This window comes from Osmerus mordax, chromosome 3, assembly GCF_038355195.1.
Source record: "Osmerus mordax isolate fOsmMor3 chromosome 3, fOsmMor3.pri, whole genome shotgun sequence".
NCBI lineage: Eukaryota > Metazoa > Chordata > Actinopteri > Osmeriformes > Osmeridae > Osmerus > Osmerus mordax.
In genome coordinates, this window is record NC_090052.1 from 19,796,474 (window position 1) to 19,815,066 (window position 18,593).

The following is an 18,593-nucleotide window of genomic DNA, read 5'->3' on the forward strand; positions in this document are numbered from 1 at the left end:
CAGGGAAGGGCGCACTGCAGCAATGCTGCGTTGCCTAGCAACGCGGCATCATGGGAAATGTAGTCCTGCGGTCTTAGTCGGTGCACTGCAGCTCTCTACCTGTATTTATACCCACATGATCTGTCTACCAACCACTGGGAACATCTGACATGGCGATGCCGGGGGGGGGGGGGGGGGGGGGGGAGGGGGGAGGAGATAATATACAGTCTTAAATATATCCCCCCTCCTCCGATTCCGGGAGATCTGTCTCGTCTCAGCCCAGAGCGGAAGGTAGCTGACAGACAGACTCAGATACAGCTATCTATTCCCAGGCTCGGCTGTGTGCGTTCCTGGAATTAGACGAGAGGGGAAACACACAGAGCACTACGAAAGGGAAGAAAAATACCAGTAAAATACTAGTTCCCCTGTCGATGGACAAACATTCCGGCCTGTATCATCATGGTCACTAAAGCAACCGGGACAACGGGTTGATATACCACGGCAGGATGGATAAGAACGGGTCAGAATTAGGCCTGTCAAAAGCAAAATGGCGGAGCTGTGGCATGTGCTGTGTGGATGATCACCCCCCCCCCCTTGACATGCACCACCCCATCTAGCACCACCCCTAGAACTCCATCCCACCATGGCACCTCACTTCTACCTAACTCTCTCCCTGTCAAGATGACCTCTGACCTGTCAAAACCATCTGTTTTTCGGTGCCTGAACCCACCTCAGACTAACCCCATCAGAGTTGTGTTGTCCCTTCTGTCAGTAATGCACCATTCAGTACGCTACTAACCCCGACGTCTCTTTTTGTTAAAACTCTTTAACAAAAAGTTGCATGCTGTTTTTTTTTTCCTGTTTGGTTCAGTCCCTCCACTTAACTTTCCGTTTGTGAAATGTGACATCGACTCTCTTTGTGATTATAAATATCCTTTCATGATTGGGTTGGTTTGTACGCTTTTGTTTGTTTTGTTGGGGGTGGATCGCAGCACTCTGGTGAATGGTAGATACACTTGGAATAGTTATAATCACAACTGAAACAAACAACTTTATTTTGTAGGTATCTCATTGTTTCTGTTTTCTCTGTGCTTGACGTACTGTTGTGTGTGTAGTGGTGGGACGGTCTTGCATTGCACATAATGTTTTTGTTTCACTGCTGCTGACCCATACTAGCGATATAACAGTCTCAGTCTTGCACACACTCTCTCTCTCCCTTCCTCTCTCTCTCCCCAACACATGCATACACACACACCCACGTGCTCCTAACACTTGCTCTACCCTGGGCCTTGTAATGGTAACCCAAGGCCCTCTCCTTGCATCTCTCCCTCTGTTTCTCTCTCTCTCTCTCTCTGCCCTTCTCGCTGTGTTTCCTTTTTTGTGACAGCTGCCTATGTTTCATGGTGCGCCCCCTTTTGTCTTGGTTATGGAATCACAGCAAGCTTGGAGTATCTAGTCCTCTTTCTATTAATGCAAGATTTCCATACCTGTTCTGTTTCATCTTCTCTTGTGTATTGAGACTACGCTCCGTCGCGGCCCATATATGTATGTGTGTGATACATATATTGCCGTCTCCTTTCTCCTCAACCTCCTTTTTTTTTTTTTTTTTTAAGATGTGACCTGTGTACTACTCTGTCAGTCATGATAAGTAAGAGCTGTTCAGCCCCCTTTTCTAGGACTGTAGGTTTTAAATGATACCCCCCCCTCCCCCCCTCTACTCCTGTGGTATGGTCTCAGTTGAGGGTCCACACTCTCCCACCCTCTGTAGCCATCATCAGAAAGGCTTTCCCCTGTTCTCAGTCCCCCTCCACCCCAGACCCCCCCCCCTCACCATTCCCTCTGCTGGGAGACACCGATGTCACACCTAGGTGAAGATGATGATGATTATGATGTGGATGATATTGATGGTGATGATCTGGATAGGACTGTGTGTGTGTGTGATGTGGACCCGTACTGACGGGGAAAGCACTTCTTATTATTGGAATATTTTTGGTCTTTCTCTCCTTTGCTCTCTCTGCCAGGATAACATCGGGCATCGGCTGCTCCAGAAACATGGCTGGAAGTTGGGGCAAGGACTGGGCAAATCCATGCAGGGTAAGAAACCTATCTCCCTCCCAATCTGTCTCTACCCTCCTGTGTCTCTCTCTCTCTCTCTCTCTCTCTCTCTCGTCTCATTTTCTCTCTCTAATGTGGGCTGGTACTATTTGTACTCCTCTCCAACTCTCTTTTCTCACCCCTCTCAAAGTTTGACGTCTCCCCCCCCCTCCAATTTTTCTATTTGTTTCAACGGTTCATTTCTTTTCCGACATGCCCTTGGTCTGATCTCTCCTCTCCTGTCTCTGTCACTAGGTCCTCATAGAACACACAGGTATACACACTCGTGTTGTTCCTGTCTCTCGTAAATCCCTAACCAGATCCTGCAGAGAAATGATGAAGACATGAACCCAAGGACAGGACAGGGTTAGGGGACGGGGGGAGGGAGGTACTGACAGATAGACAGGAAGGTAAAGGTTGTTTTCTATTTGCGTCGTTGCTGTTCCCTTCCCTCTTTGCATTTAGCCTTGAGCAGGTCTAAAGTAGGCCAGAGTTTGTTTCGGTGGGCAACGCCGGCCGTTCATTGAGACGGGCACCAATGCCTTCTCTGCATGCGCACACACTCGCACCGGAGCTCACAAGGTTCCCCAGGGAGCGACTGGCCTCAGCCAGCACCAAGGGCTGCCTGCTCTGCTTCCTAAAACTGGACAGCTGAATCTGTCTCTGTCTCTCTCTCTCTCTCTCTGTCTCTGTCTCTGTGTCTCTCTGTCTCTCTCGCTCTCTCGCTCTCTCCTTATCTCTGTCTCTCTCTCTCGCTCTCTCCTTATCTCTGTCTCCATCTTTGTCTCTCTCCCCCTCCCATTCTTCAAGTTGTTCTGCAGTGTGCTGCAGTGGATCGACAGTATTCTGCACAATTGAAATGAATGGGGTTGCCCCCCCCCCCCCAATTCTGTTCCAGTGTAGAAAATGTCAATTTGCAGAACACTTTAGCCATGAATTGGCACCTCCATTAGCGCTGCCATTAGCAGAGCTGTGCGTTTGTAGAGGACTGCTAGTCAGCGGAACTGATGCAATCACCATGTCCATGCAGCTGACGAATAACATGCAGTCCTCCCCAGATATTCAAGCAACGAGTTTATTTGATTTCGACGGTTAACCTGGTTTTCTCTCTCCATTTCCTCTTTTGATCTCTGCCTGGTTCTGCATGTCATTGAAATGGATGGAAGGGAAGTCTTTCATGATTTAACCGCCTCAGGTCGCAAACACATTTGTCTTTCAGTCATTATTCGGGGTGCGCCATCTCTATGAATGACCTCTGGGGGGGGGGGAGGGAGGCCGATTATGGATGACCTCTGAGTAGATTCACAGAACTGTGTGACTAAAAGCTTACCTCACCATGGAGGCCTGTGACTTGCATGACTGAACAGAGCCTTTCCTCCCTGGCTTGTTATGACCCAGTCACCGTCTCCAGTGCATTACCAGCTGCACCGAGGGGCATAGCGTCTCCCTCAAGCCTGCATTGTCCTGGTGCGTCTGCCTGCACAGCGACACAAGCTCTCCAGAGCGAGCTGATGTCAGTCTGCATGTGTTCTCTTCGAACAGCGGCTATGGGTTAAGCTAATGCGAAATGCATTAAGATGCTGCGGGGCTCTGGATTGTGAAGGCCTGGTCGTGTGGGTGTTCATCCAGGCGGTGGTTAGCGGGCTAGAGCCGTGTTGACTATTGGTGGTGTGGGGCGGGGTGGGGGGGGGGGGGTGTTGAGCTGGGCTGGCTGGCTGGACATAGCTGTGCTTGTGTGGGAAGGGCTTAGCCCACTTCAGCTCCTCATTAGCTCTGCTATCCTCCCAGGCTCGTTGGCTCTGTGGCGGTGGTGCAGAGCCCTGGCTGGGCTCCACAGAGCCCCTGCCTGTTCCATTCTCTCCCTCCCTCCTTTCCTTTGGTCTCTCTTTCTCTCCCCCTCCTTTTCTGACTCTCTCTGTCTCTCTCTCTCTCTCTCTCTCTGTCTCTCTGTCTCTCTGTCTCTCTGTCTCTCTGTCTCTCTGTCTCTCTCTCTCTGTCTCTCTCTCTCTCTCCAGCCTGAGTTCTCTCGGATGGGGTGATGTACAGGGTTGTTTTCTTCCAGCGTAGAATGATGTCACTGTTGGCAGGCAGGCCACGGCCGTGCCATCCGCCGAGGGGTTTCGCTGAAGATGTCGGCGTTTGTGCGGGGGTTGGCTAGGACCCCGTCACCTTGACCCCGTCCGTCCACCGCCCCTCCTCCTTCCCCTGCAGAAAGCTCCGTCGCTCTGCTCGAACCCCCTCAGGCCGTCCCGGGATTTGTGACTCGCACACAGCCATCCCGCTCTCATCCCCGTATCCCCCCGTCACCTGCTGGCCTCACGCACGCTTCTCCCTAGGCGCCAGACGTGTGTGCTGCTCAGCATGTTCATGAGAAACATCCAGTGAGTAGTGTGTGCGTGTGTGTGTGTACACACACACAAACAAAACACATGCTCCTTGCTTTTCAGCCTCTTGACTGAGGCAAGTCCTGTAAACGTGCCCCTTTCCGCTGACAGACTTCCCAAGTCGTCCGTGTTCAGAGCCACGCAGGTCATTGCGGAGCTCGGAGCCGAGTTGTTTCTCTGTCTTGGTGTTTGAGCTTGTCGAGCTGGGAATCTGCCCCGCCCTGCCAGTTGGCCCCGCCGTGCTAAACAGTCACTTCGGTGGAATGCCACACAGCAGTCCCAAACTGGAACTCCAAATGTAAACAGAAGCCGCTCTCCGGAGCCCTTGTTTGCATGAAGTCGGACGATGCCGTCCAGTCTGGCGCTGGCTGCTCTTTCAGCTTTGTCGTGGATGTCGCTGTTCTGTCTCGGCCCTCTACTCAAGGACATACGGCCTTCAGTTCCCCAGAGATGCTGCCCGAACACTGCTTTTTTGTTTTTGTTTTTCAAGCTATATTTGGGGCATTTTCATGCTTATTGGTCAGTGACAGGGAAGGCTGGGGGGTGGGGGAGAGAGAGAGGGGAGTACCCGGGCCGAATTCGAACCCAGGCCTCAGCCCACGTGGTGCGCGGTGCTCTACCAGGGCGCCCCGGGACGCAGCCTGTTAGCGGCGAGAGCTTCCTGCAGCGAGCCCTGATCCAGATGAACACAGACACTGCTGCTGAGCCAGCTTGTGTATGTGCTCCTAAAACCACAGGAGGAGAGTTCTATCCAATTAGTGCGGTGTCGCCGCTCTTAAGTGAATGACGGCACAAGTTTTGCGGGAGGGGGGAGAGAGGGAGGGAGGGAGGGTGAAATTAGCCACCGTTTCTGTTTTATCTCCCTCCTGAGCTGTTGCTCTTGGCTGGAGTGTCGTGTGGTTATGTAAGGAGTCGGCTGTGTGGGTAGACTAGTTTGGCAGTGCATGTCCAATTGTTGTGGGGGGATTAGCAGTCCAGCGTTTGAACTCGAATAACTGCACAAATATGGTCATGGACTAACTCAGGAGTGGACCCGACAGACGATCACAGCATGTACGTCACTGTCGAGTATGTGGGGTCACCTCTGCAGAATCCTAATCTTCCTCCTTTCTCTCCCTCCTGTCAGGAAGACTACCTTTGTGAATTTGAATGAATAGCAATGTGTCCCCTGTGCTTTAAGTTCTCACTGTATTGACTTTGTTCTTATTCTTCTTTTGTTCTTTTTTTGCCCCTTTTTTTAGGTAAGGTTTGTTGGATTCCCTCTGTATGTCAGTGTGTGTGTGTGTGTGTGGGTGTGCGTGTATGTGTTTCTCCCACTCTACAATTGACCTTACTGTAACACCCCCTTTACAACGTAGGCTAATGGCTTCCCTCGGCTTCATCCTCTTCGCTTTATAAATCACTAAACTCTTGTTTCACTCGCACAATCTGCTCGTGCGCACAGAGCTCCGAATTGAGACAAGATCCAGTATGAAGCACGTCTATCTGAAATCAAGCTAGATCTAGTGAGCCAATGTTCCATCACGTTCTGTAGAATCATCAGTTCCAAAGCCTTTAGATTTGTGTTTCTCCCCCTATCAGTGTCCGTGGCTGCGATTGGGGCGGGGGGTGGGGAGACGGGGGGCGGGGTTTGGCTGTGACCACGGCTCAGTCTTTGAATGGCTTGCAGACTAGACAGTTCCCCCCCCCCCCCGAACCCCCTCTGCCTGTTTGCCTGTATACCTCCAAACCTGTGGAGCGTGTGTGTGTGTGCGTGTGTGTGTGGTCGTGATGTGGGACCGAGACGTGTTTATCTGTGTGTCAGTCACTGACGGGGGGCCGCAGGGTGAACTTACAGGGAAACCCTCACACCACCCTCCTGCATCCTAATACGTCTCCCTGGTCACACACTCCCATCACGCCCCCCTCTCCCTTTGCCCCCTCCTGTGCAGCATGCTTGTCCTTGAGGTGCTACTCTGCCTGCCCTGGACCTGTCGCCCCTTCCCCCCCCTCCCTCCCCCCTCCCCCTGGGGCTTTAAGCAGTGCTGGAGGTCCTCGTTACGCCACGGCTGGCTTCGTGAGGCCTTCACAAGACAAAACTGCCGTAGTCAGGGGGAGCGACCCTCCACCTCCTGGTGACAGACACTGCGATGCCTGGCCGCCACTCCTAAGCACTGCTCAAAGCCCCGCAGCGCCTCCTTCCAGGTACACGTCGCTGTAGCGTACGCGTGCACCATCCTGGGGGTAAGCATGTCCTGAAATGAGCTTGCTGGCGGTGAGACGTAGAGGAAGCGAGGGGGTAGGGGGGGGGGGGGGTCCGGGGAGTATTGTAACCAGGCTGACAAACGTCTGTGAGACCAAGGTGTCGGGGGGGGGGGGGGCGGGGAGAGAAACAGTAGTTATGTGTCACAGAGGTGTCGTCGGGGCTTAGGTGATTGCCTGCTTGCTCATGAAAGGAGGCATTTTCTCACACTTAGCAGGTGCTCGATGTAGAGTCCATTTTTCTTAGTTAGTTAGGCAAGCTGAACTATGGGACAGTGGACTCCCCCTATTCTCCCGTTCAGTGCATTTGTCCTCACACTGATGCTAAATCATCCCCTCCCTTCCTTCTAATAGAGTCCTCCTTCCCTCAAGGGGCTCTCCTCTGATGGGGAGGTTATTGGAGCCAGCTGTTGGCTCCCAGACGCTGGGGTAGGGGGATGGGGTAGGCGTCTGAGGGGGGGTAGGGGGATGGGGTAGGCGTCTGAGGGGGTCTGACATACGAGGGGATAACATGTTAGGTTTATCCCAGAAGAGAGAAATTTGTCCTGGTTTGATAGTCAGTGGGGTGTGAGCCAGGTGAGGTGAGGCCAGGCCAGGGGAGGGGGGCGGGGGGGGGGGGGGGGGGGGGATGGTGAGAGGTGATCCCTGTAAGGACAGCCCAGAGTGAAGAGAGGAGAAGGGGGCTCTGAGGCCCCCCTCATAATGAACCCCCCCCTGAACCCCACAACCCCCACTCCCCACCCTCCCCTCTCTATGTGCCTCAATCTTCCTGCTTAACCAATTGGTGTTTCTTTTTTACAGCGATTTGATCCTGCCCATGTTGTGCTGATGGTAAACTTAGTGGTAAATGTTATTTTTCCCCCGATTGAATTGTTTTTATTTTGTTTCTTTCTCCCATTTTTTTAAATTTTATTTCATATGTTGTTTCCCGCCATCAGAGCACATAGGCTTTCAATTCTCTCTGTATTAGTATTCATTCTGCTGCTTGTATATTCTCATACATATACATTTAGAACATTCTCATTTTGTTTGTTTTCAGTTTTTTATTTCTTTTACCTTGTCGTTCACACTCTGTGAATTAGATGCACACTTTTCGTCCAGTCCTTTTTATTTTCCACTGGAATGGGTAATGCTGAAAGTATTGTCACTGTGTTTCGATATGGTGATAGTTTGGGACATATTCAACTGTTTTATGGATCACAGTTGTGATCATTCTGGGCCTGGATGCTGACTCCTCCCTCAGTGAGAAGGTCCAGAGGTGAACTCGTGTGCAGTGGCCTGTCTGGTGACTAGCCCTCCCCCTTGTGGTTATACAGCCTGACTGCACCCTATAAAGACAGCGCACACAGACACGATCTTGGGTAGACTTCAAAATGGATATGCTCAGGTGTTGTTGTTTGATATCACTATTAGGGTAGTGTAGATTTTGCTCAAACTAGAGTGACCAGACTCAAACTAGAAATCCAACCAGCAGACAGACACTGCTGGGGGAGTCCAGCCTGGCCCTCGTTAGATGCCATTTGTACAACTGTGACTTTTTAGATTTTATACTCTTATACCATTGGGCTGTGAATACACAGGAACAGTTCAGGGAGCTAGCAGATGTTATTAAAGAACAAAAACAAGATTTGGGTCTTTTTGCTACGGGCTAGGAATTAATGAGACTTACGTCTCCATTTCAGCTGCAGTGACCCTCGGGTAAGAATAATGTCCTTTCTGAATCCATTAGTTGTGTAAGCTCAAGTACTGGTCATTGAAACATGACTGTTTAGCACATACATTAGTTCCTGTCCCTTAGAATAGTCCTTTGGGTAAGCATTGATACAGTCAAACTTGAATGTCAAGTAGAGAATTAGGCTAGCTGGATACATTAATGTGGCTCCTTCTCTGTAGTGAGGTAGCTATATGAATACATAAGGATAGTGTTAGTACAAACATTGGGAGCATTAATTCCCAGCCCAGTGGCTCACTACCCACTCCTAAAGTTCTACATAGACGCCCCTCATGCCCAAGGGTATAAATTATCGGTAAATTGAACACAAATGTGTAAAAAAAGAAAAGAAAAACTGAAACCAAACGGAATTGCTAATTGGATTTTGAAAACATTGACTAGCAATAACTGGCTGACAAAAGCCACAGCTGCAGCAGACTAGAGTCCAAATTCTGTTTTGTGCTTTTTGTTTTGAGAACTGTCCGTCCGTCTGTTTGTCTGTCCTCGCCTCACCCCCTTACCCCTTATCCCTTATTCATCAGGTAAGTATCCCCCCTCCCCTGCACTGTCACCATGGCAACCCCTGCCCTGTGACGTCACTCTGCTGTAGTTCAGTGCTTGTGTCCTTTCTTCTTCCCTCTCTCTCTCTATCTGCTTCGTTTGGCTGATTATGAGTGGATTAAGCAATTACGTGTCAATCTCCAACGTAGTTTTGATTTGGATCTTTTCTGTTTCATTCTGTTTTTTGTTTGGATTTCATTTTTCTTTCTGTTTTTTTTGGTTTGTTGTTAATTTTTTCTAAAGTTAATTTCCTTCTGATCTAGCTCTTTTCACAGCTTACGTAACATGGCTTAAGTAGAAAGAGCCCTTTAGCCCGTGAGGAAATATGAGGCCGGGTTGGGGAAGTAGAGGCCAAAGCACTAGTGGAACAACTAGAGGGGGGTTTGAGGGTCATGTGGGGTTTCAGGGAGGGCCGATGTGTTAGATAAGGGAAGGCCGTACTGTCGTCATGGTCTGCGTTGTCGCAGTGGTGCTCTGTAATCCGTGGCTGCTTCGCCACCCCCTCAGGCAGTATTGTCCTTGGGAAACTTAGTGTTGTGCTTCAACAGGACTGCAGCACTGTGAGGGAGAGAGAGAGAGATGGGGGGGGGGAGACGTGAGAGAGGAAGAGGCTATATGCGGCAGGGGACACTGGAGGGAGCTACAGAGAGACTGCGTCAGATGGGCTGATGCTCTGTCTCTTTCTCCAGTCCACTTTGCCCCTCTGTCTCTCCCCATGCCAAACCACCTCCTCCTGTTCCTCCAATAACCTAAAAGAATCACTGAACTACTGCCATGGCCGATCTTGACCCTAGGATCAGGGGGTGGGGGGGGGGGGGAGGAGAGACGGTTTGTTCAACTACAAAGAGGAGAAAGCCAGACAAAAGGGAATGTGCGCCAGAGTAGTTAAACGTTGCTCTGCCTGATAGCTGTGGTAAGCTGTGAGAATGGCTGGTGTTTGGTTCACTGTAGCTTTTCTGGTCTCTTTGCACTTCAAGGCAATATTCTCTAACCCCAGCACCCTGTGCTCTAAAAGCAGGCTGTCCCCGAGCTCTCCCCCCCCCTGCCTGTGTGTCTGGCCTCACCTCCCCCTCTCTCTGCCTCTCTCCCCCCCAGGACGCACCGACCCTGTGCCCATCGTCCTCAAATACGATGTCATGGGGATGGGACGTATGGAAATGGAGGTAGGAATCAGAATCAAAATCTGAAGTGTTAAATAAATCGTGATTGGATCTTAGTCTGACGGGGAAAGGAGAGGGTCTATTTCTTTGATCTAGCTGGGAGGTTTTCTAAGTGTCCACTGTGTGTACGTGTAGCTGGACTATGCCGAAGACGCAACAGAGAAGAGGAGAGTGCTGGAGGTGGAGAAGGAGGACACAGAAGAACTACGGCAGAAATACAAGGTAAGGCTGGACAGTCGGTCTTTCTTGACAAGTTTAAGTTCACCCGTCGGAACCCCTCCTCTCCTTTACCCTGTAAACACAATCTTCTTCTGTGGTTTGAGTGATTTCCCCTGCGCTCTGCCCTCCTCTCCCGGCTCCTCTCAGCTTTGTCCTTCTACACCTGTGACTCATGGCCCCGTCTTGTTAACAATCTGCTGGCGTTCTTTGTGGATAGATGGGTAATCGGCCTTGGAGAATCACAGAGCCTCTCCTGTTCCACCTCCTCTCTCTCTCTCTCTCTCTCTCTCTCTCTCTCTCTCTCTCTCTCTCTCTCTCTCTCTCTCTCTCTCTCTCTCTCTCTCTCTCTCCCTCTCTCCCTTTCTCCCTCTCTCCCTCTCCTCTTCTCTCCCCCTCCCTCTTCCGCTCGAACTGCCTTCCACCGGAGGAAATTGAAGCCCTTCATCTAGGGAGTTGGTAGTCATTTTATGTTCCGCTGCTGGTGAACGAGGAGCCACGCCGAACCCTCAGTCAGTGTGTGACAGGTTCTGGTGGCACGGCTGGCACACTCCCAGGAGCAGGGTCACATGGATCACTCGCTGACACTTACTGTCACCGGGGCCCTTCTGCTGGCATGCTCCTGCCAAGGAGGGGATTTCAGCTCGTCGGGGACACTGTATGTCAGGTGGCTGAGCGGTTAGGGAATCGGGCTAGTAATCTGAAGGTTGCCAGTTTGATTCCCGGCCGTGCCAACTGACGTTGTGTCCTTGGGCAAGGCACTTCACCCTACTTGCCTCGGGGGAATGTCCCTGTACTTACTGTAAGTCGCTCTGGATAAGAGCGTCTGCTAAATGACTAAATGTAAATGTATGGGTGAAGCCGTAACCCGTACGCAGCTCCTTTTCTCAGGAGACGCAATCTCCTGGAAACTAGGACACGAGGTTGAATGGGATCTGTGTTCTATATAGAATCTCAAGGTTAAGCCGTTTCAAGGCTAACAGCTAACGGGTTACAACAGCTTTGAAATCTGAATGGATGAAGAACATTTTGTCTTAATCGATCGTTTCGAGACACAAGCAGAGCATTTATTTCGGAGAGATAAAAAGCCGGCGAGCCACCAATGAAATGTTGTATCTGACATGTCACATGTCTCCCCCCTTCCTATGCCGTCCACCAGGACCAGGTGGAGAAGGAGAAGGCCATTGCCAAGGCTCTGGAGGACCTGAGGGCCAACTTCTACTGTGAGCTCTGCGACAAACAGTACCAGAAGCACCAGGAGTTCGACAACCACATCAACTCGTACGATCACGCCCACAAGCAGGTGAGCCCGCGCCGCCACACGCCTGTCTCGTATCACGTGCAAACGGAACCCTCGCCGCTTCCGAGAGAGAGAGGGCTTGACGAGAGAAAGTCCTCGTTGCCTCTCCGCTCCCCCTGACCACAGAAAAGATCTCCTCCCATCCCTCCTCTGACGCCTTCCCTCCCTCCGTCCCTCCCTCCCCTGTGCTGTGCTGCAGAGGCTGAAGGAGCTGAAACAGAGGGAGTTTGCGCGGAATGTCTCCTCCCGTTCAAGGAAAGGTGGGAAGAAACAGGAGAAGATGCTGCGCAGGCTGCATGAGCTGGCAGAGCAGAGGAAACAGCAGAACCGGTAAGGACCCACCCTCCCTCCACTGCCCTCTAGAGGCCAGAACCAAACCACAACGCTGTGCATGCATTACTTACCGATCAATTATTATTATTCACATACGTGCATACTTTTTTTTATAGACATTGGGTTTACAGGTAGTTTGTGTAGTCGTAGCACGTGTGTGTGTGCCAAACATCTCAGATTTCTTGACCTTATATAAAAACAAGTGTCAACTGAAGAGCTTTATAATAGAAACAAAGTAGAAAAAAGTACACATGACAAAGTACACACACACACACAACCCGAATACACGTGACAAAACACACGACCTGGCAGGAACACAACGCTTCTGTGTTGTGTTCCAGAACACCAGGAAGTGGACCCATGTTCAAACCCACCACGGTGGCGGTAGACGGGGAAAAGGCAGAGGACGGCAGCCCTGTGACCCCCGAGTGCCTGCCCCTGGCAGACCCCGCCCTGGAGGGCTCCTCCGGGGAGGACCGCAGGGAGGACCGCAGCGAGCAGGCCTCCCCCAAACCAGCCCCCACCATCAGCTTCTCTCTGGGGAAGAGCAGCTCCTCGCCGACGCCGCCTGGAGCCCCCAAGGTCAGTGTGTCTTTCTCCTTCGCCAAGAAAGCCCCGGTGAAGCTGGAGACGGTCGCCGCCGTGTTCACCGACCCCGGTGAGGAGATACTGGAGGGGGAGGAGGGCCAGGAGGAGGGGGAGAAGGCGGGGGGACAGGACGAGACGTCGGGCTGCAGCACAGAGAGCTCCAAGGGGGGAGGGGGCAGTGTGACAGGGGCTGAGGAGGAGCAGCAACAACAACAACAACAACAACTACAACAACTACAACAACAACAGCAGCAGCAGCAGCAGCAGCAACAACAGCAGCAGCAGCAACAGCAGCAGGAGGAGGATGATGGGGCCTCCCTGGCCTCGACCCTCAACAAGCTGAAGATGATGATGAAGAAGGAGGAAGGCTACTCGGGGCAGGAGCCGGAGTACTACCACTACATCCCGCCCGCCCACTGTCGCGTCAAGCCCCACTTCCAGTTCCTGCTGTTCATGAAGGCCACCGACCAGTGTGAGATCAAGGTGGAGGAGGAGGAGGAGGAGGAAAGAGGAGAAGTGGAGGAGGAGGGGGATCAGGAGGAGAAAGAGGGGAAGCCCGAGGAGAACCCCGAGCAGAAACAGACAAAAGCAAACGACTGCAAAACCGAGACGGAGCCAGAGACGGCTGATCCGATGGAGGTGGCAGACCCTCCTCCCTCACCACCACCATCATCTAAAGACAAGACGAAAGAGTCGTCCCCTAGCTCCGTTGAGCCCCATGCCCCAGCCGCCACCCCCAGCCCCACACCTACTCCCACCCTCACCCCGGCAGCAGTGCCAGACAGCAAGCCAGAGACACCAGAGGCGAACCTGGGTCCTAAAATCCCTTCAGGTCCCTTCTTTCCAGTCCTGAGCAAAGATGAGAGCACCACCCTGCAGTGGCCCTCGGAGCTGTTAGAGTTCACCCGCGCCCAGCCGTCTCTCTCCTACAGCTGCAACCCCCTCTACTTTGACTTCAAACTGTCCCGGAACAAAGGTGCCCGAGCCGGACAGGCTGCCAAGTCCAGCAAGCCCCCAGGAGACGCTTCTGAGAAGGGGCCCAAAGCAGAGGCCCCTGCCCCGACCAGCGAAAGGCAGGAGTGCGTCGCCTCCACCACCGCCGGGCCCAGCACCAACCCGGAGCCGCCCTCCTTAAAGGAGGAGGGGGAGGCCCAGGAGGAGGGGGCCATTCAGAAGGGACAGTCCGGAGGCAAGGGAGAGAAGAAGAAGAAAAAGAAGAAGAAGAAGCATAAGAAGTCTGGGAAACACTCCAAGCGCAAAGAGAAGGACAAAGGCACCGTGGCGGAAGGGGAAGCGCCGGCCGACGCTCCTGGAGAGAAGACCAAAAAGAAGAAGAAACACAAACGAAAGAAGAGCAAGAATAAAGTTTCGGGTCAGGAGGAGGAAGAGGCGGCGGCGGGTGAGAAGGAGAAGGAGAAGCAGGACGACAAAGGGGCCGGCCTCTCGGCTGCAGTGGCTGGAGCCACAGGGTCAGAGTCTGGGAAGAGGAAGAGACCTGCCAAGGAGGCCCATCCCAAGCCGGGCCCAGAGGAGGGCGGCTCGGGGAAAGCCTCTGACAGCAAGACCAACCCCTCGGAGGAGCACAACGGCACCAAGAGACAGAAGACGGACCCCAGCGCCCCGCCCAGCGCCTCCTGCTCCTCCTCAGCCAGGAAGAGCCCCGGTCCCGGCCGACCCCCCAGCAGCGAGAGCGAGGAGGACGGAGGCTCGGCCTTGAAGCGTTCGCGCCAACGCAGGTCCAGCCCCCGGGAGCAGCAGCAACAGCAGCGGCGGCACCACAGCCACAGCGAGGACTCTGGCCGCTCCCGCAGCCACTCGTCCCGGAGGGGGGACCGGCGGGGCAGCAGCCGGCGGCACCAGCACCGAGGCCAGGCCTCCCGCAGCCAGTCCTACTCCAGCAGCTCGGAGCGCTCGTCAGGACGCAGCAGCGCCTACAGCCACCGCAGCCGCAGCTACTCGGACAGCTACAGCGACTTCAGCGACGGGGGCCGTCGCCGGCGACGCCGCCACTCGAAGCGCTCCTCGGACTCGGAGTACGAGCGCCGGGGGGGACGGCGGCGCTCCCGGAGGCGGCACTCCTCCTCCTCGTCCTCGGAGGAAGACTCGCGCTCGCGCAGCCGCAGCCACGGCCGGCGGAAGAGGCGCCGCGAGCGCCGCAGGAGCAGCTCCCGCAGCTCCAGCAGCAGGAGCCGCAGCAGCAGCGCCCGCTCCTGGAGGCGCAGCTACAGCCGCAGTCGCAGCTCGGCAAGCCGCTCCTCCAGCTCCAAGGGCTCCCCTCAGCGCCGCGGGCCCGCCCGTCGCGCCGACAGCGACACCCGCCAGCGGGACTTCAACCGCTCGCGCATCTACCGCTCGCAGTCGCCCCGCTCGGCCGCATCACGAGCCCCCAACCGCAACAGCGTCTCCTCCAGCTCCCAAAGCCAGAGGGCAGGAGGCTCCCGTGGAGACGGAGAACACAGGAACTCCTTAATAGCCCGCCAGCTGTTGGACAAGGTCCAGTCCAGGAAAGGCTCCGATGATACCCCCTCTGGAAAGTCCGGCAAGGTCAAAGACCCCCCACAGGGCTACTTTGGGCCCAAACTACCCCCATTGCTGGGCAACAAGAGCATGTTGCCTTTGTTTGGTAAGCTCCAGGCAGGAAAGAGGCCTGCTATCATCCCCCTGACCAGACCAGATGACGGTGAGAAGTCAGGGGCAGGGAAAGGTTCTGAGGCCGGAGGAGAGGTGATCCTGGTGGAGCCCATTAGGGAGTTTCCTCCTCCGCCACCCCCACCCCCTCCACCAATTCAGAAGGTAGAGGAGACCATACAGAATACCATAGTCCAGGAAGAGATTCTCCACCCCACTCCCGAATCCCAGTTACTTCATGAGGCCAGGCCTCTGTTTGAGCAGGATCCCTCCATGATGATGGCTCCGTACCAGGGTGATCCAGGACAGGACCCCTCCCAGAACCCTATGATGGACTCCCTCATGGCTGACATGCAGCAGCCTCCCATGCACGCCTACCCTGGCTACCCCCCACCTAGCCTGGAGGACGAGGACATGGGCATGGAGGCTGAGGAGGACAGCCTGGCTCCCCTGGAGAGCCAGCCCATCACCTTCACCCCGGAGGAGATGGAGAAGTACGGCAAGCTGCAGCAGGCCGCCCAGCAGCACATCCAGCAGCAGCTCCTAGCCAAGCAGGTCAAGACCTTCCCCTCGGCCGCAGCTGCCGCCGCCGCCGCAGCGGCCGCAGCCGCCAACATGGCCCCCGCGCCGCCTCCCCCGACCCTGCAGCAGATCCACATCCAGCAGCCCTCCGTGTCCGCAGCCTCGGCCACCTCCATCACCACAGTGCAGCACGCCATCCTGCAGCACCACGCTGCCACTGCAGCGGCCATGGGCATCCACCCGCACCCCTCCCACCACCCTCACCACCCGCAGCTGGCCCAGGTTCACCATATCCCCCAGCACCACCTCACCCCCATCTCCCTGTCTCACCTGGGCCACTCGCTAGGACACTCGCTACAACACTCGCTAGGACACTCGCTACAACACGCCGGCCTCATCCCTGCCCACCACACAGCCTTCCTCTCCGGCCAGCCCATACACATCATCCCCGCCTCAGCACTTCACCACACCCCGTTAGCCCTCCACCACGTCCCACACGGCCTCTACCCCACCCTGTTCGCCCCCCGGCACAGCAACGCTGCTGCCGCCGCCGCTCTCCAGCTCCACCCCCTCCTCCACCCCATCTTCTCAGGGCAAGACCTCCAGCACCCTCCCAACCATGGCACCTGAGGAGAAGCCCTGTGGGGGGAGAGGAGCACAGTGTGTCCACATCAGCCTGCCAAGAGGGGGGTTAGACCAAAACGGACCTGGTATGAAGGTCTGAACTGGGCGGAGGAAGCAGTGAGGAGAAGGGAAAAGGAGTTCCACCATTGTGCAGACAGTGGTGAGGAGAGAGTTAGCCAACATCTAATTGGCCTTTAGCACACCACTGGCCACTATGAGGGCTTGTCTGTGCAGAAGTTTATCACACTGATTTCTTTAGGCTGTGAAGTTAAGGGACTTTTTCTATGGAGCCCATGGCTGACCTTGTGCCCTGGGGTTTTTGGACAGGGTGGAGGTAGGGGGGGGGCTCAAATCCTGGCTGTGTATGCAAACTAGGCTACATCTATTTGCTTTGAGTGAGAAGCCAGGAAAAGAAACCACTTGAGTATTTTTTTTTTTCTCAGTTTGTCTTGAATATGATTGTTGCTGTCCATGTTCTTCTTAGATTTCACACAGCCAAAGAGACTTTGGTGGCTGAAGCCATAAGTAGACTGGTAAAAAAGAAGGGTGGATTAGGAGGGGCCCTCCTATACTGGGGGAGTCGCCTGACTTTGTTATGGAACCCTGTAGATCCATCACCCAAATTCTATTGTAACTTGTTTCCAGTTTAGTTTTCACATGACTACTTGCTCTCTGTAGGAACCTAATACCGCATATTGTACATAGATCAGTGAGTAACGTGAAGTATCCCGTTAATATGATGTCCATATGAGGGGTGTTCTTTATTCCTGACTCATGAATTCTAATTCACATTGGAAGTGGAGGAAGCCTTGGGGTCAAGGTCCCAGTGGTAGTGATCTATCTAAATGACTTGCACTGAAATCTGTACATCAAGATGCTGCTTTCGCATCATGTAACAATTGTATGATTGTAGTATACCGCAATAATTGTTTTTGTTTTTTTTGGGGTTTGTTTTTAAATTATTTCCAAAACTCTCCTCAAAAGGAGTTTTTCCCCCTTGTGTACTTTTTGCTTACTGTAAATAATAAAATTGCCGTAGTTAAAACCAATAACATTCTTAAGTCGTAGCTTTTGTTTGTAGCTACCGTTTCAAAAACAAACATGCAGATAGACCATGTAAAACCTTTGAACGAAGGCTGACAAGCGCATGTGTTTTATCAAGGCTATTTCTGAACTTCTGTATAGGAAGGGCTGGGTTCTGGGGAGCAGGGTGGAAGTGGTGGCCTGTACAATGGCAGCAATGTTATGTCTTTTTTAACCTTATTATGCATCTGCAAATAAAGTTTTGAGTTCATAACTGTCAGTCTTTATTTTCTTCTGGCCCTTGTGTGGTAGAGGCCATATAGGTTGTTCCACATGAAGAAAAACAATGCCATGCCTATCGACCTGCCAAATGAAGTCACTGGATGGCGCCAGAGTTCCATGTGTGCTCCACAGCTAAATGTAGATTAGCGGTTTCTTTGTGAGAAAGTTTGAAGGTGGGGGGAGTCTACCCAACATCCATGCTCAGTCAGGACAAGGCCAGAGTCTGGACTGAGCCCTAGACTCGGTCTCAAGTGCCTCAGCTTTAGAAAGCTTCCACTAATTCTATTTGGAATGGTAGAGGGAAAGGCCTTAAACAATAGCAGTGTGGTTGTAAATTCAAACCACAAATTGGGTGACAGCCTGTAATGTTGAAAAAAAGTCCAGGCAAATGTAAGATGTACTGAAATGTATTTTAACATGTATAGTGTTTTTGAAAGCAACACAGTACCCAAATACAATCATAAATAGTGGGATTCTTACACACATTCTTTATTCAATCCAGAACTTTGGTTACACTCACATAGTGAGACTAAGACCAAGCATATTTTCCAGAGAAGTTCACAAGAATAGTCATAAATAAAGATGTCGTCAAACACAATGGATACTACAACAAGTTTGTGTTTACAAACTCCCAAGTTGTCCCAAGTTCCTTAATTTATAATCAAGCAGGTAACCATCGTGCGACCACTCCCACTTCCCTGCTGAACACTGATTTTAATCACACAGTGAGGTCATGTTAGTAGCACTCATGTCAGGCAGCATCATTAATCTGGTGTCCTCAGCTACCAGCATGTGTCATCAGACAACAGCTCAATATTCGTTTCTAGGGAGTGCCAGACTTTAAAATAAGAATCCTCTGATTGGTTGAATGGCAGTCAAATGAACTGAGAAAATGTGCTGACGATCAACAAGAATTAACAAAATTACACCATATAGAATCCATCAGG

General features: G+C 52.8%; 1 protein-coding gene across 4 annotated transcripts in view; it reads left to right on the forward strand.

Annotated features, from left to right (window-relative positions):
* The window catches only part of gpatch8 (G patch domain containing 8), a 27,802-nt gene extending 10,164 nt beyond the window's left edge, over positions 1-17,638 (forward strand). For 2 of the 4 annotated variants that reach the window (XM_067232362.1, XM_067232363.1), the window contains 6 exons: positions 2,001-2,073; positions 10,066-10,133; positions 10,266-10,352; positions 11,506-11,649; positions 11,846-11,976; positions 12,321-17,638. In XM_067232362.1, coding sequence (XP_067088463.1) covers positions 2,001-2,073; positions 10,066-10,133; positions 10,266-10,352; positions 11,506-11,649; positions 11,846-11,976; positions 12,321-16,347 — 4,530 coding nt within the window. In that variant the 3' untranslated portion in view covers positions 16,348-17,638. Of the gene's footprint in view, positions 1-290; positions 2,074-7,499; positions 7,542-10,065; positions 10,134-10,265; positions 10,353-11,505; positions 11,650-11,845; positions 11,977-12,320 lie in introns of those variants that run through there. The other 2 variants (XM_067232364.1, XM_067232361.1) reach the window with 2 other exon arrangements.
* The last annotated feature ends 955 nt before the right edge of the window (positions 17,639-18,593 follow it).